The sequence below is a fragment of the Galeopterus variegatus genome, unplaced genomic scaffold, assembly GCF_000696425.1.
Source record: "Galeopterus variegatus unplaced genomic scaffold, G_variegatus-3.0.2 Scaffold1591, whole genome shotgun sequence".
NCBI classification, from domain to species: domain Eukaryota; kingdom Metazoa; phylum Chordata; class Mammalia; order Dermoptera; family Cynocephalidae; genus Galeopterus; species Galeopterus variegatus.
The window spans coordinates 64,813-91,250 of record NW_007727702.1 but is presented as its reverse complement, the minus strand read 5'-3'; the positions used below and the strand labels follow the sequence as shown (position 1 = coordinate 91,250).

General features: G+C 39.8%; 1 protein-coding gene across 1 annotated transcript in view; it reads left to right on the top strand.

The window, feature by feature from the left end:
• PDE3B (phosphodiesterase 3B, cGMP-inhibited) overlaps positions 1-26,088 on the top strand; it is a 124,175-nt gene extending 98,087 nt beyond the window's left edge. Inside the window, exon 3 of the mRNA XM_008577861.1 lies at positions 25,600-26,088. Within this exon, the coding sequence (XP_008576083.1) occupies positions 25,600-26,088 (489 nt within the window). The remainder of the gene's footprint in view (positions 1-25,599) is intronic.
• Positions 26,089-26,438: the final 350 nt, after the last annotated feature.

Sequence of the window (26,438 nt, the reverse complement as noted above, 5' to 3'; positions counted from 1 at the left end):
TTTTTTTTTTTTTTTTTTTTTTTTTTTTTTTTTTTTTTTTTTTTTCCGTGTCCGGCAACGGATTGCAACCCTCAGTGTTGCCCCCGTACCGGACCGGGGACCGGCAACGGGATCGCAAGCCTCGGTGTTGCTCCCGCGCCTCGCTCAGCCAGTGAGCGGGAGCCGGTCTGTATGTGGGATCCGAACCCTCGGACGGGAGCGCCGCTGCGCTTCCCAAGCGGCGCACTATCCAGTGCGCCACCGGGCCGGCCCAGAAATAGGATCTTTTAAAAGCCCTTATTTACCTATGTATATCCTTTTCCAGCCTCTTCTTTCTCAGGCTTTTCTGTCTATCTGTTGCTCATTCTGACTGTTGTCCATTGCCCCAGGCTGCTGCATGTAGTATTGTGCTTATAAATGGTTTTGACAAAGCCTATTGAGGAAGCTGCCTCACCTGTGGGACTGTTCTGAGTCAAATGAAACAAAGGGAAGCTCTTGAGCCTGTTCTTTAGAGAGCTGTTGGACAGGTGAAAACCCTCAACCATGATTCTTTTAAAATGAGGTCTGATTGCTCCTTCTAGACCTTACAACTTGCACGAGGAGACTAGGAGTTGCAGTCTGGGGTGTGGGGGATCATAGGCAGGGTATTAAAAATGCCAGAGCTCTCTTTTCCACAAAGCAGCTGCTTCTTTCTTTAGGAAGTTTTCCTCTGGTTGTTGTGAGATTTTAACTAGATTTCAGAGTTCAGAAAGAGTTTATTTTGATGGCTTTTGCTAGCTCATTAATTGTTTTTTTGTGGAGAGACTCCTCTTTTTGGTGATGTCAGCTTAGTAGGTCTTTAAACAAAAAAAATATTTCTAATGCCATGATACATCTCTGTCTTTAGCCTTGTCATTTTTAATGTTTTGTTTATGATTTAGACAAAGCTATATAAGACTTGCTTATCAGATTTGAGGATGATATTACCTAGGAAGAGGTGTGACTATTTTGAGATGCAGAATTAAGATACAACACTGAAGATGTTATGTGCCTTGGGGTTTTGTTCTTGGCCTCTTCTTATTTCCTCAGTTATCTCATCTTTTGCCAGCCTTGTGCCAGTAACCTTCAAATCTTTATCTCCATTCCAGATCTTCCTTCTAAGCTCCTAATGTATACTTACAGAGAACAAAACAAATATGAATTGAGCAGTATGTTTAGTTCTGAACTTCCTTGAAGGCTGGCAAGGAAGGAAAAAAATTGGGGTGAGGGAGGAGGGTCAGTATATGTATGTTTGTGATAAAAGAGAACAACTTTTTTCTGGAACTAAACTGTTAGAGAAAATTATCATGGGGACTCTTGCAGTAGGGACATTAAATAACTTTAAGGATTATTTCAATAGCATTTTATAGGAAACAAATATCTTTACTATCGACAGTGGATAAGTTTATAGTTCAGCTTAATCACACATTGTAATTGTTTAAATATTTTCCTTTTCATTAATTTATTAGCTCCGTGAAGGTAGATATTATTTTTTTTATTCTGGGGAGGGAGACTATGTTTTAGTTCTTTTCATATCTCCTAGAGCAAGTGCTTCACAAGTTGTTTATAACAATAATTTCTTTCTGATATTTGTACTTAAATATGTATGAAGTTTATAAACTGACTTTGAAATTTCAAAACACTATTTTTTGATCAGAGAAAGAGTAGTGTATCTAGGTAATTTATTTTGCAGGTTTTGATTTTGGTTTAGTCTTTATTGTGATCTAACTGTAGTGGTCACATTAGTACAAACACACACACACACACACACACACACACACACACACCATTCCACATCTAATTTGACATTTTTAAACCTGTTCCTGGCATGGAGCAACCAGTATTTCCTTGTATTTAGCTATATAGAAATATATCAACATGCACTTTTGGGAGCATTGATTTCTAGTCACCCTCCTTTCTGAACTGTAATGGTAGACAGCTACTAGTTAGCAGGAATTCAGTGTCATGAAATCAGAGGTGGGTAGAAATCTTTATTATGTGTAATATTTTTTATTATTTAAACTTCTCTTTTATTTCTCCTCTCTTCTTTTCTATTCTTTTTCTCTTTACCATTTTTTTCTTTCCTGACTGTGCTATATGAGGATTGCTTAACCTGTTTGACAGAAAAGAAAAATAATGAACATGTATTGGCTGGATTCTCTTTGAATTTTGTGGCATTAGGGACCTGAATCTGAATTAGATAGAAAATGTGGATATAGAATAACTGCCTATCGTGGATGCTATATTATTATTATTTTTTTTTCCTTTTTGTTTTTTTTCGTGACCGGCAACAGATCGCAACCCTCAGTGTCGCGCCCGTACCGGACCGGGACTGGCAACGGGATCGCAACCCTCGGTGTTGCGCCCACACCTCGCTCAGCCAGTGAGCGGCCGGTCTGTATGTGGGATCCGAACCCTCGGTGGGAGCACTGCCGCGCTCCCAAGCGGCGCACTGTAGCAGTGCGCCACCGGGCTGGCCCCTATATTATTTTTTTTAAAGGGCTTACCCTCTGGGTTCACTGTACGTGGAATGACAATAAGTTAAAAGTATAAGTTTTTGTCGGTGATTAAATTTTTCATGCAGTAATTTACCACATACAGTATAATATTTCCTTTAGCATTATTACATTGTAAATAAGTACTATAAGCACATTATATAACCTAAATTCTTTTGTAATATTAATAAGAATGCATCATACAGTTCAAAATTACATTCAGACCATGTTATTGTAATTTCCCGTTGGAACCTCAAACTTCAAAATCAGTTGCATAATGGGTAACTGTTTTTTGACTTATTAATTGTTCTCCTGGATATGTAGCTGTTTATGTTTCACATTTGCCACAGTCCCCAGTGTATCATTGGCAGCTGTTTTGATTTGAGGCAGGTGGCTTGAAAGAAGCAGCATCCATAAATTAAAACACTAAGACTTTTTCTGTGTATTTTTAAATCTTTTTCAAAAAACGGGAGGCTTTTCAGTACAGAGGCAATTTCAAAGACATAATGATACTGGAGGAGCGGGTCTGGGAGGTCTGATAGCCAGCTTCCACCCACCCCATTCTCTGCCAGGTTCTTGCCTCTGCCACAGGAAAGAATTCAAGAGCAAAGTCACAGTAGACAATGAAAACAGGTTTCATGTAAAGAATAAGAAATACAGACTTCACAGGGAAAGTGTGGACTAGCTCCATAGACTGAGTGGCAGCCGCAGCAAGTTTAAAACAAAAGTAAGAAGTACACGCTTTACAGACAAAAAGCAGACTGGTCCCAGAGATAATAGCAATCTTCTAAAGGCAAGTTTAACACAAAAAGTAAAATATGCACACCTCATAGGTGAAGTGTGGGCTGGCTCCAGAGAGAGTAAACAATAACCTCGCCTTCTTCTTGGATTCAACTTTTATAGTTTGGCTATCTATACATATTCATGCTATCTACTGAATATTCAGCTAAGGGGATGGCTCCCAGTTATGTAACCTAGTCTTGCACATACTCAGTTGGTCTCTTTTAGAGGATGCTTATTGGTCAAATTCCACCAAATACACATAATATGCTTAAAATATTCTAGGAGCTTTTTAGCACCTCCAATGGGAGGTCATTCAAGCTATAAAATCCTTTTTCCTGAGCATTCTTGGTAACTGAGATTACACTAGTCTGCCTCCTGTGGTCTCAATCTCCACGTGCTGGTGCCAAAAATAGGTGCTGCAGACCACTGTAGCTTAGAACTCAGAGGTGGAATCTGAATCCTAGAGGAGTGGATTGAGACCCAGGGAAGTAGCCTGATAACCTGATCCAGGAGGACTGAACACCTCCTATCTCAATAATATTCTCTGAATTTTCACATAATCAATATATATTAACCTCATTTATGTATAACAATATTCTTTTTAGTTGTGTGAAATAAATAACTGCTAATTTATTTTAACATAGAAATGAGCTAAAAAGAGAGTCAAGATGGCAGAATAGATGGTTCCCAGCGTCACTCTCTCCCACAAATCAATCAGTTTACAACTATAAAAATGTAACATCAGCTAAGCTGGGGCTGCTGGAGCTCAGGGGAAAAAGAGGAGAGACCTACAGAGTTCATGAAGGTGGGAGAAACCACGATGAGAGAAAGAAAAAACTGTTCTGAGCATTTCGGGCTAGGACCACTTTAATGCTGGAACTGTAGAGCACATGGAGCAGGGGCTGGCAGAAGCTGTAGCTGTGCCCTTCAGATGGAGTTATTTGGAGGTGGCAGGGGAGAAGAGGGCCTTGGCAGCCCCCAGGACAGGAGCGAGGAGCCAGAACAACTGAAAAAAGGGAGCCATTCAGAGGCTGGTGAGTCATTGCAAGGGACTAGCGCAGGGCCTGTCCCATGGGAAGTGATTGTAGCACGGGCAGTGGGGGAGACGGGTCCACCAGGAGAACACTGGGACACAGCAAGGACAGCCAACCTGCCCCCCAATCAACGCAGGACCACTCAGAGGAGACTAGTTGGGAATGCAGAATTGCATGGGGTGCAGTTTGATGAAAAAACTCAGGACCAAAACAGAGTTTCTACACAACCCAGATCCATCTGGTCTCTAGAGAGCCAGAAGTACTGATAAGGTCAACCATTAAACCCTGAGCTGAACAAAAAGCCTTCCCTAGGGAGACAGCAGCAAAGCAGCAACTTAGCTCAACCACACAGCTCAAGTACTGGTTAACAGAGGAAGTTCCCCCATTTTAGAAGTAAGCAAAGGACTAAAAATTAGTTCCGGCCCAGGCACACCACCAGTGCCTTAGGTCCTGGCTGGGGACCGGAGGCATGGAGAAGGGGTTCGGACCCCCCCTCCCACAACCAGGGGCACCACACCAGCTCCTCAGGGTTCACCCGGGGACATGAGGCATGGAGAAGGGGTTTGGAACCCCCTTCCCACAACCAGGCATGTCATGCCAGCACCTCGGGGCCCGCCCTATGAGCTGAGGTGTAGAGCTGGGGACCAGACCCCCTTCCCACAACCAGGCACACTGTGCCAGTACCTCAGGGCCCGCCCAGAGACCCGAGGCATTGAGAAGATGACCGGACCTCACTCCCACATTTAAGCAAACCACCAGCACCTCAGGACCCACCCAGGGGACCAGTGTATGGAGAAGGGGACTGGAAGCCCCTCCCACAACCAGGCACACCATGCCAGTGCCTTGGGGCCCACCTGGGGAACCAAGGCATGGAGAAGGGGACCAGAATCCCCTCCCACAACCAGGTACACCGTGCCAGCACTTTGGGGCCCACCCAGTGATCTGAGGCATGGAGTAGGGGACCAGACCCCCTTTCCACAACCAGGCACACTGCCAGTGCCACGGAGCATGCCAAAAAATCACCTCCATGTGGGTGGCCCACTGCAGCCACCACAATAACCACGGCTGCTGTGAAAGTGCCTAGACGCCACAACCACCACACAGATGGTCTACCAACCACTGGAGTGCATTGACACAAGGAGAGTTACCAGCAGAGATAAAGAAAAGAAGAGGATGTCTCTGTCCAAAAAGCCCATTTCAGAGTGACAGAAGCAACATTTCCTCTATGATAGTGTTGGGGGACCTGATCACACCTCTCAGCATTGGACAGATCATCTAGGCAACAAATCAGCAGAGTAACCTTTAGTCTTTCAGAAGAAGAGAAGAAATCTAGGGTAAGTAGAGAGGGGAGGGGAGAGGGAGAGGGGGATAGGGAAAAACTGGACAAGGGGCATAAAGAATAATTACGATTTGTAACAATATATATGCTAGTAATATTGATTTGATCATTGTCGAACCCCCAAAACATGTATAATCGATTTTGATTCAATAAATAAAATAAAATAAAATAAAAAGAAATGAGCTAAAAAGATCTTAATTATGTTGTTTACATTAAGTTTCTTATAAAATAATTATTTAACTTCTAACCTAAATAGAAGAAGGGGTTATACATTCATCCTTCACTTATTTCAAACTGGGAAAAATTATTTCCAATGAAATTCTTATCATCTAACTTTTTTAGTTTTTTAAAAGATTTATCATTCATTGTGGTTTGGGATAATATCCAAGACAACTACATTTATTAACTACATTTTAGTTAAGGTAAAAGGAAAATGATCCATCTCTTCATTGTTCAAAATATCCATGCTAAAATGATAGTACTCAAAACAGGCTAACTTTAAGTTTAATGAGTTACCTATGGCCTTAGGGGCTTTCTATTTTTATTTTTTAAAAGATTTTTAACTCGGGCCGGCCCGGTGGCGCACTGGATAGTGCGCCGCTTGGGAAGCGCGGCGGCGCTCCCGTCCAAGGGTTCGGATCCCACATACGGACCGGCTCCCGCTCACTGGCTGAGCGAGGCACGGGAGCAACACCGAGGCTTGCGATCCCGTTGCCGGTCCCCGGTCCGGTACGGGGGCAACACTGAGGGTTGCAATCCGTTGCCGGACACGGAAAAAAGACAAAAGAAAAAAAAAAAAAAAAAAAAGATTTTTAACTCAACAATAATTGATTAAACATATTTGTGGGGTACAGAGTTGAATATTGATACCTGCATACATTGTGTGATGATCAAAGCAGGATAATTAGCATGTTCATCATTACAAAACATAATCATTCCTTGTGTCTATTAACCAATTTCTCTCGAATCCCCTTTCCCCTCCCTTTTTCACACCTGTAATAATGACAGTTCTGTTCTCTGCTTCTGAAAATCCAGTGCATTATTGTGATTATTTATTTCTTTTCTTTTCTTTCACTCGCACTTGAGTGAGGACCCATGGTATTTCTCTTTCTGTGCTTGGCTTGTTTCACTTAACATAATCTTCTCCAATCTCACTAATGTTGTGAATGGCAGAATTTTATTCTTTTTTATGTCTGAGTAGTATTCTGTGTATATGTATCAAAATTTCTTTATCCAGTCATCCATTTATGAACACTTAGGTTGGTTCCATAACTTGGCTATTGTAAATAAAGCTGTAGTGAACGTGGGAATGCAGGTATCCCTTCAGCATGATGATTTCCATTCCTTTGGGTATATACCCAGTAGTAGGATTGCTGTATTGTATCCTAGTTCTGTCTTCATCCTTGCTAGCACTTATTCTTCTCACCTTTTTGATAAAGGCCAGTCTAACTGGGGTGAGGTGATATCTCAGTGTGGTTTTGATTTGCATTTCCCTGATGAGTAATGGCGTTAGCATTTTTTCATATACTTTTTGGCCATTAGTATGTTTTATTTTGAGAAATGTCTATTCAGCTCCCTTGCCCATTTTTAAATCTGATTTATTTTCCTGTTGTTTTTCAGTTCCTTGTATATTCTGGATATTAATCCCTTGTCAGATGTATAGTTGGCAAATATTTTCTTCCATTCTGCAGGTTGCCTTTTCACTCTCTTGATCACTTTCTTTTCTGTGCAGAAGGTTCTTAGTTTGATATAATCCCATTTATTTATTTTTTCAATTCTTGCCTGTGATTTTGAGGTCTTATTCATAAAGTGTTTGCCCAGTCCTACATCCTAAAATGTTCACCCTGTTTTCTTCTTGGAGTTTTATAGTTTCAGGTCTTATATTTAAGTCTTTAATCCATTTTCAGTTGATTTTGGTATATGGCAAGATGTATAGTTTAGTTTCATTCTTCTACACATGGATATCCAGTTTTCCCAGCACCATTTGCTGAGGAGGCTGTCCTTTTCCTAATGTATATCCTTGGTGCCTTTGTTGAAGATCAGTTGGCTGTAAGTACATGGGTTGGTTTCTGTGTTCTCTATTTTGTTCCATTGGTCCACGTCTCTTTTTTCTTGCCAATACCATGCTGTTTTGGTTACTGTAGCTTTGTAGTATAGTTTGAAGTCAGGTAGTGTAATGCCTTCAGTTTTATTTGCTCAGGATTGCTTTGGCTATTTGGGGTCTTTTGTACTTGCATATGTATTTTTGGATTGTTTTTCTGTTTCTGTGAAGAATGTTACTGGTATTTTGAAGGGGACTGAGTTGAATCTGTAGATCACTTTGGGTAGTATGGATATTTTCACAACGTTAATTCTTCCAATCCATTAACATGGAATATCTTTCCATCTTTTTGTGTTCTCTTTAATTTTTTTTCATCAGTTTTTATAGTTCTCATGATAGAGATCTTTCATCTCCTTGATTAAATTTATTCCTAGGTATTTTATTTTTTGGTAGCTATTGTAAATTGGCCTGCTTTCTTGATCTCTTTTTCTACTTTTTCATTGTTAGTGTAGAAAATGCTGCTGATTTTTATAAATTGATTTTGTATCCTGCAACTTTTCTGAAATCCTTTATCAGCTCTAGGAGATTTCTGGTAGAGTTTTTAGGCTTTTCTCTCTCTCTATAGGATCATGTCATCTGCAGAAGGGAAAGTTTTACTTCGTCATTTCCAGTTTGGATGCCCTTTATTTCTTTTCTTGCCTGATTGCTCTAGTGAATGCTTCCAATACTGCATTGAATAGGAGTGGTGAGAGTGGGCATCCTTGTGTTGTTATTGTTCTTAATGGAAAAGCTTTCAGCTTTTCCCAATTCAGGATGAGTTTGGCAATAGACTTGTCATATATGGCTTTTATTGTGTTGAGATACTTTCCTTCTATACCTAATTTGCTGAGAGTCTTTATCAGGAAGGGATGTTTTATTTGTCAAATGTTTTTTCTGCATCTATTGAGATAATCATATGGTTTTTTTCCTTGATTTTGTTGATGTGGCATATCACATTTATTGATTTGTGTATGTTGAATCATCTTTGCATCCCTGGGATGAATCCCACTTGATCATTAAGTATAATCTTTTTGATGTGCTGTTGTATTCTGTTTGCTAATATTTTGTTGAGAATTTTTGCATCTGTGTTCATCAAGGTGGTGCTGGCCTTATAGAATAAGTTTGGAAGGATGGCCTCTGTTTCAATTTTGGGGGATATTTTGAAAAGGATTGGTATTAATTCTTTAAAGGTTTGGCAGAATTCAGCAGTGAAGCCATCTGGTCCTGGGCTTTTCTTTGTTGGGAAGCTGTTGATTACTGCTTAAGTATTGTTGCTCATTATTGGTCTGTCCTGGTTTTGTATTTCTTCTTGTTCAGTCTTGGTAGTTTGTGTGTTTCCAGAAATTTATCTATTTCTTCCAGATTTTCAAATTTCTTGGCTTATATTTGTTCATAACATTCTCTAATGATTCCTTGTATTTCTGTGGTACCAGTTATAATGTCTTTTCAATTTCTTTTGTTTTTGGCTTTTGTTATTTGGGTCTTCTCTCTTCTTTTTTTAGTTAGTCTGGTGATTAGCTTGGCTACTTTATTTATTTATTTATTAATATTATTATTTTTTTGCATTCTAAGATGTTGTCGCAGAGTAGTTGTGGGGGAGCAGAGATGGGAATGGGGAAGGAAATAGGATGGGAGAAGGAGGGGGAAGTGGCTGAGGCCCATGTTACCCCCCTCATTCCTTCGGGAGACCAGGGTGCTTCCAACAGTGGCTTGGTTGTTGCTGGGCTGGATGCAGATGTCAGGGGGGTGTGGCCAAGGCTCTTAGTCCCCCAGTGCTCTGGCTCAGAAGCCTGGGTTGCTACTGGCAGTGGCTCAGTGATTGTTGCTGTGCTGGTTGCCTGTGTCAGGGGGAGTGGCTGAGGCCCCTGGCCCACCCCACTCCCTAGCTTAGGTGCCCAGAAGGCTTCTGGTCCTACTAGGTTTTACAGGTGTTCTTTGGTGATGAGACCTTTACTAGTTAATATCAAACTTTGTCTCTGATCTGTGGGTATTATATTTTTTCTTTCAGTTTTGTGTTGGATTATTTGTTGTTCTCACTGCTCAAACTTTGCACTGGAACTGATTTGTTGTCCTTTGCTTACTTCTTTTTTTTTTTTTTTTTCCCGTGTCCGGCAACGGATCCCAACCCTCAGTGTTGCCCCCGTACCGGACCGGGGACCGGCAACGGGATTGCAAGCCTCGGTGTTGCTCCCGCGCCTCGCTCAGCCAGTGAGCGGGAACCGGTCTGTATGTGGGATCCGAACCCTCGGGCGGGAGCGCCGCTGCGCTTCCCAAGTGGCACACTATCCAGTGCCCCTCCGGGACGGCCCCGTCCTTTGCTTACTTCTTGTTTTTTTTTTTTTTCTTTTGTCTTTTTTCCGTGTCCGGCAACGGATCGCAACCCTCAGTGTTGCCCCCGTACCGGACCGGGGACCGGCAACGGGATTGCAAGCCTCGGTGTTGCTCCCGCGCCTCGCTCAGCCAGTGAGCGGGAACCGGTCTGTATGTGGGATCCGAACCCTCGGGCGGGAGCGCCGCTGCGCTTCCCAAGTGGCACACTATCCAGTGCGCCACCGGGCCGGCCCCGTCCTTTGCTTACTTCTAAAACAGGAGAACTTCCTGTGGGTCCAGCACTTGAGCCCTGTAGTTGAGCTAAATTGCTGCTTTCCTGCTAAGTCCCCGGGGAAGGCTTTTTGTGTAGCTCAGATTTTAATTGTTGACCTCATATATACTTCTGGGTCTTGTGGGTTCTGGTACATCTGGGTTGTGTAGAAACTCTGGTCTGGGCCTGAGGCTTTTCAGTGTACTTCACCCCCTGCAGATCTGTATCCCTGACCAGTCTCCACTGAGTGGTCCTGCGCTGATTGGAGGGCAGATCAGCTGTCTATGCTGTTCTCCAGTGTTCCCCTGGTGGGCCCAACTCCCCCACCACCTGTACTCTGTACAGTTCCCATGGGACAGGCTATGTGCCAGTCACCTACGATGACTCACTGGCCTCTGAATGGCTCCTTTTTATTCAGTTGTATGTGGCTCCTCGCTCCTGTGGGGGTCCATGGGAATCCTGTTACTGGTCTTGCTGGCTGGAGGGCCACCAAGGCCCTCTTCTCTCTTGATGCCTCTAAGCATCTTCATCTGAAGGGCACAGCTGTGGCTTTTGCTAGGTCTTGTTCCTTGTGCTTATCAGCTCCAGTCTTGAGGCAGCTGTGGCTCAAAATGGTGGGAGTGATCTTTTTTTTTCTCATCATGGCTTCTCCTGCTTTCATGAACTCCATAGATCTCTCCTACACTTCCCCTGAGCTCTAACAGCCCTAGCTTGGCTGCTGCTGCTTTTTAATAGTTGTAAATTGGTTGATTTGTGGGAGAGAGTGATGCTGGGGACCATCTGTTCTACCATCTTAACCAGAAACTCTGTCCTCTCAGTTTCTCTTTACTCCTTAAGTTGCTCTGCAAATTGCTTCCTCTGCAAATTTCACCATTTTTTGCTCCCTCATAATTTGGCTATCTGGGCTCTAGCTTAACATGATACCAACCCTAGCCCTCATGCATGCCCTTGTCCTTAAAAGCTCCACCATCTACTTTATCTTCTCAAAAAACCAACTTTTTGTTTTGTTGATCTTTTATATCATTCTTTTGGTTTCTATTTCATTTAGTTCTGTTCTAATCTTAATTATTTCTTTCCATCTACTCATTTTGGGATTGGGTTGTTCTTTTCTTTCTAGTTCTTTCAGAGGTAACATTAGTCTTTAGTATTATATAGTAGTAGTCTTTCTATTCTTTTGATATGAGCATTTGGGATAAATGTCCCTCTTACTACTGCTTTTGAAGTGTCCTGTACGTTTTAGTAAGTTGTGCTTGTATTTCATTTGTTTCAAGGAATTTTTTGATTTCCCGTTTTGTATCTTTTTTAACCCATTGGTCTTTCAGGAGGATGTTGTTTAATTTCCATGTATTTGTATGGTTAAGTTTTAATTTTATTCCACTGTTGTCTCAAAATATACTTGATACGGTTTCAATCCTTTTAAATTTGTCATGACTTAATTTGTTGCCTAACATGTGGTTTATCCTGGAGAATGATACTTGAGAAGAAATGAGAAGAATGTATATTCTGCAGTTGGATGAAATGTTCTGTATATATCTTTGAAGTCCACTTGAAGTGCTCTTTAAACCAGGATTTTTCTGCTAATTCTTTGTCTAGATGATCTGTCCAATGTGGAGAGTGGCGTGTTAAATTCCCCAACTATTACTATGTGGGGGTCTGTCTCTCTCGTCAGATCCAGTAACAGTTGTTTTGTATATCTGGGTGTTCTGATGTTTGCTGCATGTATATTTATGACTGTTAACTCTTCTTGCTGTATTGATCCTTTTATCATTATATAATGTCCTTCTTTGTCTCTTTTTATGGTTCTTGGTTTGACATCTATTTTATTTGACGTTAAGCATGGCAATTCCTGCTCATTTTTTCTTTCCATTTACGTGGGATCTTTTTCCGTCACTTCACTATTAGTCTATGTGTTTCTTTATTGGTGAAGTGAGTTTCTTGCAAGTAGCATATAGTTGGGTTTAATTTTTGAAATCCATTCAGCTGGTCTATATCTTTTAAGTGGGGAATTTAATCCAGTTACATTCAGGGTTGTTATTGAAAGGTATTACCTTATTCCTGCCATTTTATTAATTTTTTGTGTGGTTTTATGTTTTTTTCTTCCTTTCTTTCCTTTTTATTGTTTATCTTTGCTGTTTGGTGTTTTTTTGTAGTGATAAGATACATTTTCTTTTTGTACTAGCAGTTGTACTAGCAGTTTTCATTTTTCCTCGTGTATTTATGGTGATATATATTGCTCTTTTGATTCCAGATGTAGGACTTCCATAATGATTTTTTGGAGGTCCAGTTTTTTAGTGGTAAATTCCCACTCTTTTTGTTTTTCTGGGAAAGATATTATTTCTCCTTCATTTCTGAAGGAAAGCTTTGCTGGATATAATATTCTTGGTTGGCAGTTTTTGTTTGTTTGTTTGTTTTTTTTGTACTTTGAGTATGTCATCCCACTCCCTCCTGGCCTGTAGAGTTTCTATAGAGAAGTCTGCTGTTAGCCTGATGAGGATTCTCTTATAGGTGACTTGACCCTTCTTGCCTGCTGTTTTTAGAATTCTTTCTTTGTCTTTGAGTTTTGACAGTTTGCCTATAATGTGTATTGGGGAGGTCATTTTTGGGTTGAATCTGTTTGGAGATCTTTGAGCTTCCTGGATCTGTAAGGCCACATCTCTCCCAATACTTAGGAAGTTTTCAGCTATTATTTCATTAAATAGGCTTTCAATGCTTTTTCCTTTCTTGTCCCCTTCCAGTACACCCAAAATATGAATGTTTGTATGCTTAAGGTAATCAGAAAGATCTCTTAGGCTTTCTTTATTTTCTAAAATTCTTTTTTCTTTTTCTTTTGGTCCAACTATGTTAATTCAAAAAACCTGTTTTCTAGTTTTAAGATTCTTTCTTCCATTTGTTGTAGCCTGCTGTTTATGCTCTTGGTTGTATTTTTTGTTTTGTTGAATGAATTCTTCAATTCCTGGATTTCTCCTTGGTTCTCTTTTATGGTTTCTATCTCTTTGTTTAATTTCTCATACAAGTCTTGAATTTTTTAAATTTTAACTTCATTGTGATTTCTATTTTTTTTTTTTTGTCCATCATGTTTAGTTTCCTTAGTGTAGTGTTGCTGTTTGGGATTTCTCTTCAGGAGATTTGATGATTTCGTTGTTTGGAGTCAGGTATTGGAGAATTGTAATCCTTTTTTTGGGAGAGTCATGTTTCCGTTCTTTTTTATACTTCTTGTATCTCTACATTGATGTCTGGGCATCTGGTGGTACAGTCATTTCTTTTAATTTTAGAAGTGTTTTTTAGAGGGAGAGACTCTTTCCTGTGTTACACTTCTCGCTGTGTAATGGAGACACAAAAAAGGATTACTCAAAGCAACATGAATGCAATGAGAAGCCCAAAGGGACTGCACCTCAGCAACTCCTCTGTTAGAAGGAGAAAACTGCGTACAGCCCCAATTCAAAGTTAGATTCTGTTTTTTATTGTAAAGATGATGAAGTTTCACAAGAAAAATCAGTTGATCAATCATTTCAAAAGGACACAAAGACATGGACAATGTGACAAAAGTTATCTATGGCTAAGTATAGCTTAAGCAATGGAAACTAGTAACATCATTTAAATCTAAGTATAATTGTCTCTAAAGTTTCCACCAACAAACAGCTTGCCCTTAGCAAACATTTTTTTCACATTTTTCCCTACAGCAGTTCTTTAAAATCTCTTAACAGGATCTGTGTGTCAACCACCTGTTAGCTCTAAAATCATTAAGATATACAATCCCATGCCTAAACAGTGATTAGGGTTGATTAGATGGGCTATTGCACAGCTAGCTGTGGGCTTTTGCCTTCTGGCTGAGGACTTTTGCCCCATACATGCATTACCTAAAAACCCTATTCTAAGAATCAAATGAGAGTCAAGATTACTAACCTTCTACATTCCTGTAGAAATGTTCTATATTGACTGTTGACTTGGGCATTTTAAGTTTGGATTGGGTGAATGCAGTAGTGCTGCCTGTGTGTGACTACTTCAGCTACATTCAGACTTGGAGTTGAATGTGGGTATCTTTGTGGCCTAGGTGGTAGGGCCTTCGACAGTTTCTTCTTGAGGTAGGTTTTTTGTTGGGCTGGGTGATCCACTGTTCATCAGTAAGCAAAGGTACACTGGTGCAGCAGGTACTGGCAGCTCTGTAGGGGGATGATGGATCAGCTGTTTATCCTGGAGCAAGCCTGCATGGATGCTGCAGGACCCAGTGGCTCTCCAGAGGCATGCTGTGGGGAGGAAAAGTTGCTACCCAATCAGTTGTTGGTCTGGGAGCAGGTGTACACAGATGCTGCAGGGCCTGGAAGCTCTGCAGGTGGTTGTCTGATCAGCTGTTGAGTCTGGTGCAAGCCTGCAAGGGTGCAGTGAGGTCAACAGCTCTGTAGAGTCCTTCCACGGAGCATCTAAGCCCTTGCTTCGTCCATTGTCAGTCTGGGAGCCGGTATACACTGGTCTAACAGGTACTGGCAGCTCTATAGAGGGCCCCTGGATCAGCAGTTGAGCTGTTATCAGACCTTCTCTTCAACTGATTCTGAGCAGGTCCTTGTGGTGGGGCAGAGGCTAGATGCCTTGTTCTGCTCTTTATGGTGCTGTTCCCATGTTCCACACTTCACAAGGATCTTGTCACTCTCTTGGTGCTCTACAGGATATTTCCTCAGTCATTCTGGTCAAAATATATTTGTCTGTTGTTTTGGTTTCTTTTTGTGGAGGTGACTAGTGCCAGACCTCTCTAGTCAGCCATTTTGGGAGAGGAAAAAAGCTTTCTATTTTATGTAAAAAATGTTTTCAACCTAGGCTCGTATATATGTAAATGAGAAGTAATAAAATATTCAGATTGAAGGGGAAATAAAAGATCATCTATTCTTGGTTTTTAGTGCTTGAGTTTTCTTAGACATATTAACTAAATAGAAAGCTAGATTTTGCTGATACTGATCCAGTGATGAAAACTCAGTACTTTGGAAGGTAAATCAGTCCATCTTTGGATAGCATTGACTATTCAAAAGCAAATAGTTATATGGAGCCAAGTCTGCCTCTTTATTTCTTTTCGTTTTTATCCCATTGGCCCTACTTTCCTTAGGGAATAACATAAACATTCTTTTTTATGACAATTATAATATATTTGAATACAGCTTTATGATTCCTCCATCTCTCTTTGTTCTCGAATTTTCTTCCATAGATTAAACATTTCTAGTTCCTTCAGCCATTCTTTACATGTCACAGAGGCATCTCTGTCATTCTGTATGTTTTGCAGATGGTCTCTACCAGGAGTAGAGTCTGTGTATAAAAGTCAGAGAATCCATGGATTTGGATGTAGTATTCTTGGATTCATAAGTTGAATCATTGGGTGTATAAAATTGATGTACCATTCTCAGATGCCAATTCTGATTTCCTTAGGCTGAAAAGTATGACTGTCTAAGAATCCAGTAGTTTTGATTTCCTTAAGTAAATGTTAAGCTAAGCATTGTGCTATATCTTCAGGATTTTCTACCAGAGAGAAGAATTCTTATTTGTATGCCTCTATGTTTAAGTGATAGAAGTAAGGTAATTTAATTGAAAAGAGAATGAAAAATTTAAAGTATCCTTTTTAGGGGATGACAGGGGAACAGAAACTTCCCAGGTGATCATAACCACCAGCTTAATTTTAAAATTTTTTTCTTAGCATAATTAAAAACTAAGGTTAAAAATACGGAATGGGTTATAAAATTACCTTTAAAAGTTTTTATATTTATTGTTTTTGTTTTCTTTAGAAAGATAATGAATAACATTTTCTGCTATCTTCAATCAATCCAATGAAGTACTGAAATATTTTAGTAAGTGGAATATGCATAAAACCTTAAAATCTTTGCATTTCTGGGAAAATTCAGACAGACACTGGAGATTTTTACAACTCTCCTTGATGTTAGATGATTTAAATTGTGTTTTGCTTTGGAAGTTGAAAAACAAGATTTGTTATAAAAATAGTTATTTTTGAAGAAGATAGAATGAATGTGGAAGCTTGTGTTTTAGGAACTTCCTGTCCTGTTTAGAGGATGTTAAATAACATACAACAATTTTAAAAAAAAACAGCTTTTATAAACAATTAATACTTTAGACAAAGTAACATGGCATAACATGGGGCTTGACCCAGTTACGTAGGCAAAACTTCAAAAAATATTTTATAGCATAGAGAGATAATTAACTTTTAATGAATTAATTGTTTTCTGAGTTGCATGGATATATATGGAAATTTAATTTTATTTTTTACTTGGCAATTTGATCATTTAATATGATAATCTAATTTTACTAACCAGTGCCTTTAACATTTTAGTTTTTATTTTAACTGATTCTTGACTCTTTGACTTAAATCAAGAAGATTCATTATTATTAAAATCAATAATACTAATAAATCATGGTAACATTTCCTGAGATCAGTCTCTATAGTAATATTTAAGCTGTCATTTGTATTATCCCTTTTGATCTCTCAATACTCTGAGTATAGGTATTATTATTATTACTATTCTGTAGATGACAGTACTTGAAAGAACACTGCAGTAAATCCTTTGGGAAAATGGATGGTATTTTGCATTGTGAGCAACCACACCTCAATTTATCTGTTTTATACATCTGGATTTTTCTATCTGGACAGTGTTCTTGTTATATTTACTATTTCTAGATCTCTTTATCCTTTATTCATTATTTTTATGAATGTCACCTTTATCTTTTTTGTCTGCTCAGGCTTGAACTCTTGGTGCTTCTATGACTATGCATTACTAATCATCTGTTTTATGCCTTCCCAACCAAGAAGTTGTACAGTCTTGGAAAGACAATCTCTATAATTTTCCTCCCATTATCTATTGTATTTTTTGAGTTCAAGGCTGAGACTGAAATTTTTCTGAGTGAGAAGAACCACACTCAACCACTATTATTGAACACTGACTGACTTTGGAAATTAACTTTTGCTGCAGATTTGATAATGTTTCTTAATGTAGTCAATCTGAAATTACAAGGAATAACAGCTTAAATGCGAAATTTAAACAGTGTTGAAGTCACTTCGATTGCAGTGAATATTGCTTGAATCACAAGTAAAGTCAAGCTGCTATATACTTTGCATGTTGTCAGAAGTTAAAACAAGAAGTGAGATCTCCATTCCCATACAAATTTGCAGTAGACATATTTCTTAGATTAAATTACAGTTTTAGTAGTGGTTTTCAGACCTCAGCACAAGTTAAGGATTTTCCATATTTTAAAATCCATTTAACTGTGCAATCAAGGAATTTCAAGGTAACCTTCAATCGAAAGGGGTTATCTGCAATGTAAAGACTTGCTAAAAGGCAAATGTTAGGAGAAGAATCTAGTAGAATTTTATGGATACCTTCCAAGTGATGAATATGCCCAATTAAGGTCCTATGCTTGTCGATTGATACCAATATTTGGCAGTATCTTTCTGTATGAAAAGACGTCTTCATGGATAAAATATGTAAAATCTCAATTCAGATAACATCACAGAAGAACATAGATTTTGATGATAGGTAACACCAACTTTGAGTGCCAGTTAAACTGAAATTTTCTCCCCTTAGAATAATTTCATTCTTCTTGTTGGTAGACCTGCATTTGAAAAAGTTATACTCACTTATATTTTGAATTTTGTCAATAAAAAGTTTATGGAAATATATTTGTCCCATGTTATATAAGTACCCATGTAATAACCTTGATTTTGCTTCTTGGCCTGTAAACCCTAAAATATTTACCATCTGACTCTTTGTATAAATAATTTTCCAACCTCGAGGTAAACAATTATTCATTTGCTTTTAAGTGAGTGAATGCATATCAAACACAAAGAAATAAATCTGTTAGTAGGGTTTCAACTATTTGAAGAGAAGAAATAATTCTACATCATTCTCAGAATAGACTTTAGATGATTTAGTCCAACTTAATCCATGTTTCTTATTTTATAATTAAGAATCAAGGTTTAATGGAAGCTAGTCACTGGCAGAAGTAAAAATAAAATTAAGACATTCTGATTTTCTGTCCCAGTGTTTTTTCTCATGTAATTAACTAATTACAAAAAATTTATAGTCCTTTATTCACATGTTCTGGCAGTGTCACCAAAACTGAAATTCTCAGTACTAAATAAGACTAATAGAATGATTCAAAAATTGTATTCAAAGCATGGGCTCCTTTTGGTCCCAAGTAGCGTACTGCTAAGGCTGCAGAAAGATCATGTTCCCATGCTCAAAGAACAGTCTGCTCTCCTAGGCCCCCCTAGTTGGGACCCTGTTACTGTTCTTTCTTACTGCTTCAGCACATATGAGAAGAAACCACTGTTCCACTATAGCTGGACATATTTGTTATCGACCTTGTGTTATTTAAAATATAAATTAAAAAATGAACTTATTTTTTAATTGACACCTTGTAATATTTATGGGGTAGAGTTATATTTCAGTACATGTGTACAATGTGTGATGATCAAATTAGGATAATTAATAATAACTTATTTATTGCAAAATTGATCATTTTTTTGTGGTGAAAGCATTTACTCTTCTTTCTTCTAGCCAACTGAGAACATGCAATAGATTATTGCTAATTATAGATGCCTAGCACTACTGTAGACCACTAGAACTTATTTTTCTTATCTAGTTGTAATTTTGTATCCATTAACCAACCTCTCCCGTTCCCAGCCTCTAGTAACCATAATTCCACTCTCTACTTCCATAAGTACAACTTTTTTTTAAGCTTACACCTGTGAATGAGAACGTGGGGTATTTATCTTTCTGTGCCTGACTTATTTTACTTAATATCTTCCAAGCTAATCTATGATGCCACGAATGACAGAACTTCATACTTTTTTTATGGATGAGTTGTATTCCATTTTATATATTTATATAAAACACATTTTCTTTATCCATTCATAATAGTTTGAGAAGAATCCACAAAGCAACTCTATGAATATCCTCCTATCTAATATAAAATAGAATTAAAAGATAATATGAATCTTTCCATGAACTTTTAACAGTACCCTTGTAGATGAAGTAACTTCATCACAGATAGAACAGACACCTCGACCAATGTCATGTAATTAACTAGTAAATGTTAAAGGTGGGATTTAAACCCAGGTAGTTCAACCCAGGTCCAGATTGTTAACCACTGCATTATACTCTTTCCCTGAAGTGGATGATGAAACCTCACTGACCAAGGCTAACTGTGGACAAGGCTAATTTGACTTCATCTGAGAATATCTAATGTCAGTACAGATCACGGCTCCTTGCCTGTGATTGGCACCATGGCTCTATTCATTTCCTATGGCTGCTGTACCATTAACTTGGTGACTTAAGTAACATAAATATATTTTCTGACAGTTCTGGAGGCCAGAAATCCAAGATCAGTTTAACTGGGCCAAAATCAAGGTGTTGGCAGTACTGTGTTCCCTCAGTAGGTTCTAGGAGAGAATCTGTTCCTTGCCTCTTCTAGCTCATGGTGGCTGCCGCCATTCCTTGACTTGTGGCTGCCTTACACTAGACTCTGCCTATTAATTAGAATTAATGTATTAATTGTTTAAAAATTTGATAGAATTCAGCAGTGAAGCCATCTAGTCCTGGCCTTTTTTGTTGTTGTTGTAAGACGTTGATTACTGATTCAATCTTGTTGCATGTTATTGGTGTACTCAGGTTTTCTATTTCTTCTTGGTTCAGTCTTGATGGGTTGTATGTGTCCAGGCAGTTTTAGGTTTGGTTCTGAGTCAGCACAGTAGTGTATTCTCTGTGTGATTTTTTAGACTGTATTCAACGTCAAGTTGTTTGTGTGTGCCTTTATGGCCTAAGCACTGAGATCCTTGGCAGCTCTTTATTGGAATGATACTTGGCAGGTTTGCTGGGGCTTAAGGCAGGAACTTGAGCCCCTGGGAAAAGCACTCATGTTATCAGTGACTCCTCAACTGACATGCATGATACTGGACTGAGTTGCTGGGGTCACAGTTGGGACTTTGCAGTTCCAGGAGAGGTGCTGTGGCAATCCACTATTTCTCTGCTAAAAGTGGGTGGAATTGCTGGGGAAATGGTAGGGACTGTGGACCCATGGATGAAGTTCTGGGTCACTGTGTAGCTCCTCAGTTGGAGTGACCAACACTGGGGGGTGCTAACTGGGGCTGTGGCTGGGAACTTGGACTCCCAGGAAAGCTGCTGAGGCCTTCTGAGATTTGTCAGCCGGAGTAGGCAACATTGAGTGGGATTGCTGGGATTGTGGGTGAGATCTCAGGTCCCTGGGAGAGGCATTGGGATGTAGCTCTCCAGCTTTAGTGGCTGACCCTGGACAGGATTGCTGGGGTCGCAGCCTAGACCTCAGACTCCTAAGAGATGTTGAGGTGTTCTGCAGCTCCTTAGATGAAGTGGGTGTTTCTGGGCAGGGTTACTGGGACCTCAAGCAGAACCCTGCACCCTCAGGAGAAATGTTGGGGTGCTTTGCAGCTCCTCTTCTTGAGTTGGTGACCTTGGTGGTGTTGCTGGAATTGTGCCTGAGATTTTGTACTGTCACTCTTGGGAGACGTTTGGGAACTCTGTAGCTCCTCAGTTGGAGTGGGCAACTGGGGGCAAGGTGTCTGGGGCCTCAGGCAGGACCCTGCACCCCAAAGAGAGACTCTGAGGCACTTTTAGCACCTCAGCTAGGGTGGGTGGCTATGGGTGTGTTTGCTGGAGCTGTGGATGGGACTGTGTGCCCCTAGGAGAGGTGTGCAGGCTCCACTGAAGAGAGCAGGGCTGCTGGCAGTGGTAGACGGGCCTGATTGGTTGGCTTTCATGCTCTGAAAAGTGTGAGCTTTGGCTTTCTTTGTCATGGGGTTGGTGCCCCTCTGTGCTGGACTGCTTGTTCCCAGGGGTGCAAGACACTACATGGGTAGGTGTGCCAGAGTCATAGTGTGATGGGATGTTGGGGGGCTTTAGGGACATGGAAATGCTGGGGCTATTGGGCCCCAGGGCAGAATGTACTCTGGTGTTGGTTCCAATCCCAAAATAGCTACATGCTGTGGCAGACTGGCTCCCAGAGGATGTAGGGGCTCAGAGTTCATTCCCTCTCTTTAATAATGCATTCATGTGGGCTTCAAGCAGCTTTCTGTTCTAGGCTCATGACTGCAAGGGCTGTGTGGCTCTCTTGTAGCTAGGATTGCAGTTGTCTGTGGTATGAGTGTAGATTGTTGTGAGTTTTTTGCTTACCTTCCCACGGTAAGGAGTCTCTCCTGGCTCAGAGCTGATCCTGGTCTGTCACTTCACTCATCCTTCTCTACTGCCATCCTGAGTTTCTGAGGCTCAGATGGTCTTCTTTACTATTTTGTGTAATTCTGGTATTTTCTCCTAGGCACTCTATTCAATGTGTGATTATCTCTTTTTTTGTTTTTGACTTTCTTTGTGTCAGAGGTGAGAGCTAGGTGCCTCTAGTTAGCTATCTTGCACTTCTCCTCTCCCACTTTATTTTTATGCAAGTGTTTATGCTGGGTGCTAAGAATGATTAAAAAGAAATATGAGAAACAATATCTTTATCAAGGGCATTATAATCTAGTTGTGGAGTGTTGTTGATGTCCCTTCAAGAAACAAATGGCGCACTCGAATGAAGTAATGGTGGATCATTTAATGAAGGACTGCTTATGAAAGTGTGAAGACGGTTAAGGAAAATAGCTTTTATTACCACTCAAGGCCTGAAGAGACCATGGTTAACTATAGGAACTATTGGAGGACAACCCTGAACAGGAGCTGTGACTTTTAGTGAAGGAATCCTACTACTGTCAATCTGTGCCATCAAGAAAGGAGCTGATATTTCCAACTATAAATACCTGGGCCTCATTCTCCTCCCGCCCGCTCATCTCCTGCTGGATCCTCCCATAGTACAAACTTCACCAAAAGCCAGATGTCACCTTTTGCTGCAGTCCAAAAAATTTAGCCTCTTAGGGAAAACTGCCATTTGGAGAGTGGGTCTGAAGGGACAAATGTAGAGTATCCAGCAGAGAGCAAGATTTTTTATAGCAACAGATGTTAACACATTTTAAGTGTGAGTAATCTGGACAACATATTTTTTAGATGATAGCATATCAACACATAAAATATCATTTTATGAGCACTTTTGGAGTGCTTTACATTTTGTAAGTACATTCTTATTTTATCTGTACAGTTAAGTTATGTAATGCCTCAGCATTCTTTTCTACACTAACATCTGAGACAAAAGTAGTTCAGTCCTTCCTTGGTATTCTAAATTGGTAGTCTGCTTCTGCATAAAGTTGTTCTACTCTCCAACAGAAGCAGATATTAAATGTTTAAGAACTCAGCTTCAGAAGGAAGCTAAGTACTAGAAGCCAGGAAGACAAATAATATATTGTAATTATTTATCATTTGAAAATGCATTATTTTCATATATTTGTAAATTTGTCTTTTTTATAGGATGAAAGGGACTTAGGTAGTAGGGATTCTCAGAATAAAAAGAAATTGTTAATATTCTAACATGATATTGTTGTTAAAATGATGGATTTTGTAGTCAGAGAGACCAAAGTTTGAGTTCTGGCTCTGCCCCTAACTTTGGCAAGTTACTTAGACTCTCTCACCCACAGGTTATTATAAAATGAGGACAACCACAAGATTGTTTCAAGTCTTAAGTGAGATAATGGCATACTGTAAGCTGTCAATAAATGTTAGCTGTTACTAGTAGTATTAATAGACTCTATAACCAAAATTTCAAATTTATAAAATGTAATAAGGAATGTAGGTTAATTTGTTCTGCAAATATTTATTAAGCAACTATTATGTGCTAAATACTCACTTTGCTAGATATTGGCATCACGGTAGAAATGAGTAAGACCTTGTCCTCCTGGAGCTAGAAGTGCATAATTTGCATCTGATTTATATTAATAACTGGTGAATTAGTAAATAGAGCTTATACTGACAAACACGCTGCCAGCCTAATGGTTTATTTAGCTATCTTTATTGACCATCAGCATACCAAAATTACTAGCATATTATTTTTTAATGGTTTTGTGGTCAAGAATTAGTACATTTTATTACTGTGCTAGACTCTAATCTCAGCCAAATGCTAGGTTGCTGTGCATTTGCCTCCTAATAAATGAGCAGCTATTAATTTAGAGGAAAAGATTATTGAGTTAAAAATAGAAGTATTTAAAAAATCTAATACATTGATTATTAACAAACCTAACACAACTGTTTTGTTTATTTTTCTATGCCATTTGGAGCTACAAATGATAATTTTTCTTTGTGTGGCACTACTAGTGAGTTCAGTATTTGGGATAATAAGTTATTCTATGCTGAACAGTTAGTAGTTGCTTTCACTTTAGATAGGATTTCTACAAGTTACTAAAAGCTTGATTGTGATTTGTCAGTTTCTTTAGCTGATCCATGTGACATTATAACAGTCAATTTAGTGTTAAATAATCCCAGACGTTCATCATTTTAAGCTATTTTATACATGGAAAATTAGTATTTGATGATCCCCTACTTTGTAAAGTTTTCCTTAAAATGTAGTGTTAAATTTATCTGTATATTTAAAGTTTATTGAAAAAAAATTCATTTTGCTTATGCAAAACATAAAGCTTTTAGTACATTTTGTTTTATATGTTTAGGACACCATGAAGATTCCTGGAAAAATCTTTGTGTGTGTGTGTGTGTGTGTGTGTGTGTGTGTGTGTGTGTGTGTATGTATAGGTAAGAGGTTCCCAGTTTTCATTTTTAAATCAAGTTGCTGTAGGGCTATATCTTCACTTAATTTAAAACTCATATACCATGACAGAACTTATTTACTCAGGTAATGCTTAGCAGTGCAAATTGATACTACTGGAAAAAAGACTAGTATGTTAGTATAAACTGATTCTAAGTATCTTTTTTGGTTAGTGGAAATCTATTTTGATGCTTTTATGTTCTTTAATATCTGTATCTCTTAAATTTAATATTCAATTCTAAAATAAAGGCAGGTAAGGGCCTAGTAAAGGTGTGTCTGTTAAATGTTTAAAATTTTATCCATTAAAAGTTATTGTTTAATTTCACACAAGTGATAAGAAATCATTCTTAAATATATCTGTGCTACTTTCCTATTAGTTCTTTTTCTATGGAATGTCTTTTACTGCTTTGGAGATGTATCCATCTGGCAGAATCAGCAAGTTCTTTTTTATGGTTATGAATCTTTACCATATTGGCAATATGCTTGTTCAAATTGAATAACCTAAGAGAGACATAGCTAAGGAGCAGAATTCCTGAACAAAGGGACTTCCAGCAGAGAATGTGCATGTGTTATTTTTTCTTTTTCCTCAACACAAATATGTAACTATTTTACCAGTAAGTCTGGAGTCTTTGTTAGCTCATCACTCTTAAACTATAATTTACCTGTTCCCAGATAAACTATAAAAGAAATCAGAGCAGAAATATATGTTTTATTTGCTTTGTTAGGCAGAAGTTATGCCCTCCTAGGACCAGCTAGTTCCTCTTTTTAACTCAAATGCCATGGTTGTTTGTGGATCTTTTAGTTATGTGAGCTGTATAGAGCTGATTGGAGAGAAAAGCAACCCAGCGTCCTCTGCCTGAGTCAGAACTCAATGGGAAGTAGTATAGTATATACTGTTTTAGAGACTGAGCTGTGGTATCAGACTACCTGAGTTAGTGTAAATGTACAGATGAGGTGTCTCTAGATTTGATCATAAAACCGCCAATTTAGGCTAATCTCAAATCTCCCCCAAAGGACCTTGGCTTCTGATCTCCTTTTAAGGTTTCCTTTCCAGACCTGGAGCCAAGTTTGTAGCTTTTTCCAGAATATATGAATGTATCTCTTGGGGGAATGTAGAAGCTGTGTCAGGAATGGAGATAAAAGTTTGCTGATCTACAGGTTAGAGAAATCAGCTAAGGCTTGGGCCAAGACATATATCCAGGAAGACACACAAGGTCTAGAAGAGAAAAGGAACTTGAAAACACCTAGAGAGAATAACAGATTAAGAATATTGGTAAAATGGCTATTTCATGCCCATCTGTCATCTTATTTTTTGGTGCATTTCGAAGAAAATTGAAGACAGCAGCCTACTTCACCTCTATACACTCCAGCATGCATGTCATTAACCAAAGTTCGAGGTAAAATTTACATGCAATGAAACACAAAATTTAAATGTACATTCGTGAGTCCAGTGGCAAGATGGCGGTCTGAAGGTAGCGGCAGCGGTGGAAACTCAAGACTCGGGAGCCCCAGGGACTGGAAGAAATCACAGTGCCTACTTGGAAAGAAGAAAAGGTAGCGAATTGCCCCAGCCCAACCCGAGAGTGGGCCCCTAGAAAGGCTGGAGCCCCCGTGGAAGTGGCAGCGGCAGCAGCGGAGGAACCGGCGGCAGCGGAGCCGGCAGCAGCGGCAGTAGCGGAGGAACCGGCGGCAGCGGCAGCAGTGGAGGAGCCGGCGGCAGCGGCAGTGGCGCCCCCGACAGTGGCAGCTGTGGCAGAAGTGGTGCCAGTGGTAACGGCGGTAGCGGCAGCAGTGGTGGAACTAGTGGCAGTGGCAGCAGCGGGGGAGCCGGCAGCAGTGGCAGCGGCGCCAGAGGCAACAGTGGGGGAAGCAGTAGCGGGGGAAGCGGCGGCCGTGGAGCCGGGAGCAGTGGTGCCAGGGGCAGTGGTGCTGGCGGCAGCGGCATGAGCAGCTGCAGCAGCAGCAGCAGCAGGGGAACTGGTAGTGGCAGGAGCGACAGCCTACGGTACTGCCCCGTCACCCAGCAGCCCGGCAGAGTCCAAGCTGACCAGAGAGTTGGCTCCTTGGAGAGGCCCAAGACCTGAGGTAACCACATACGCAAGGCACTAGTGGCCAACTGAGTAGTCACTGAGGTAGCCATACCAAATTGGCAACCCCAGCCACATCTTAGTCAGGCAATAGTTTCAAACCTGTGGACTGTGAAACCCCCTGCCACAATGAAAAAACATCAAAGAAAAGACACCAGAAATACAAAAAATCAAGAAAGTACACCACCCAAAGATAATAAACCTCAAGCTCTAGATCCTATAGAACAAGAAGCCCTTCAAATGAAGTGATAATTCTAAGGAAACTGAATGAGATACAAGAAAACTCAGCTAGACATCATGATGAAATGAGGAAAAGTATACAGGACCTGAAAAAGGAAATGTACAAG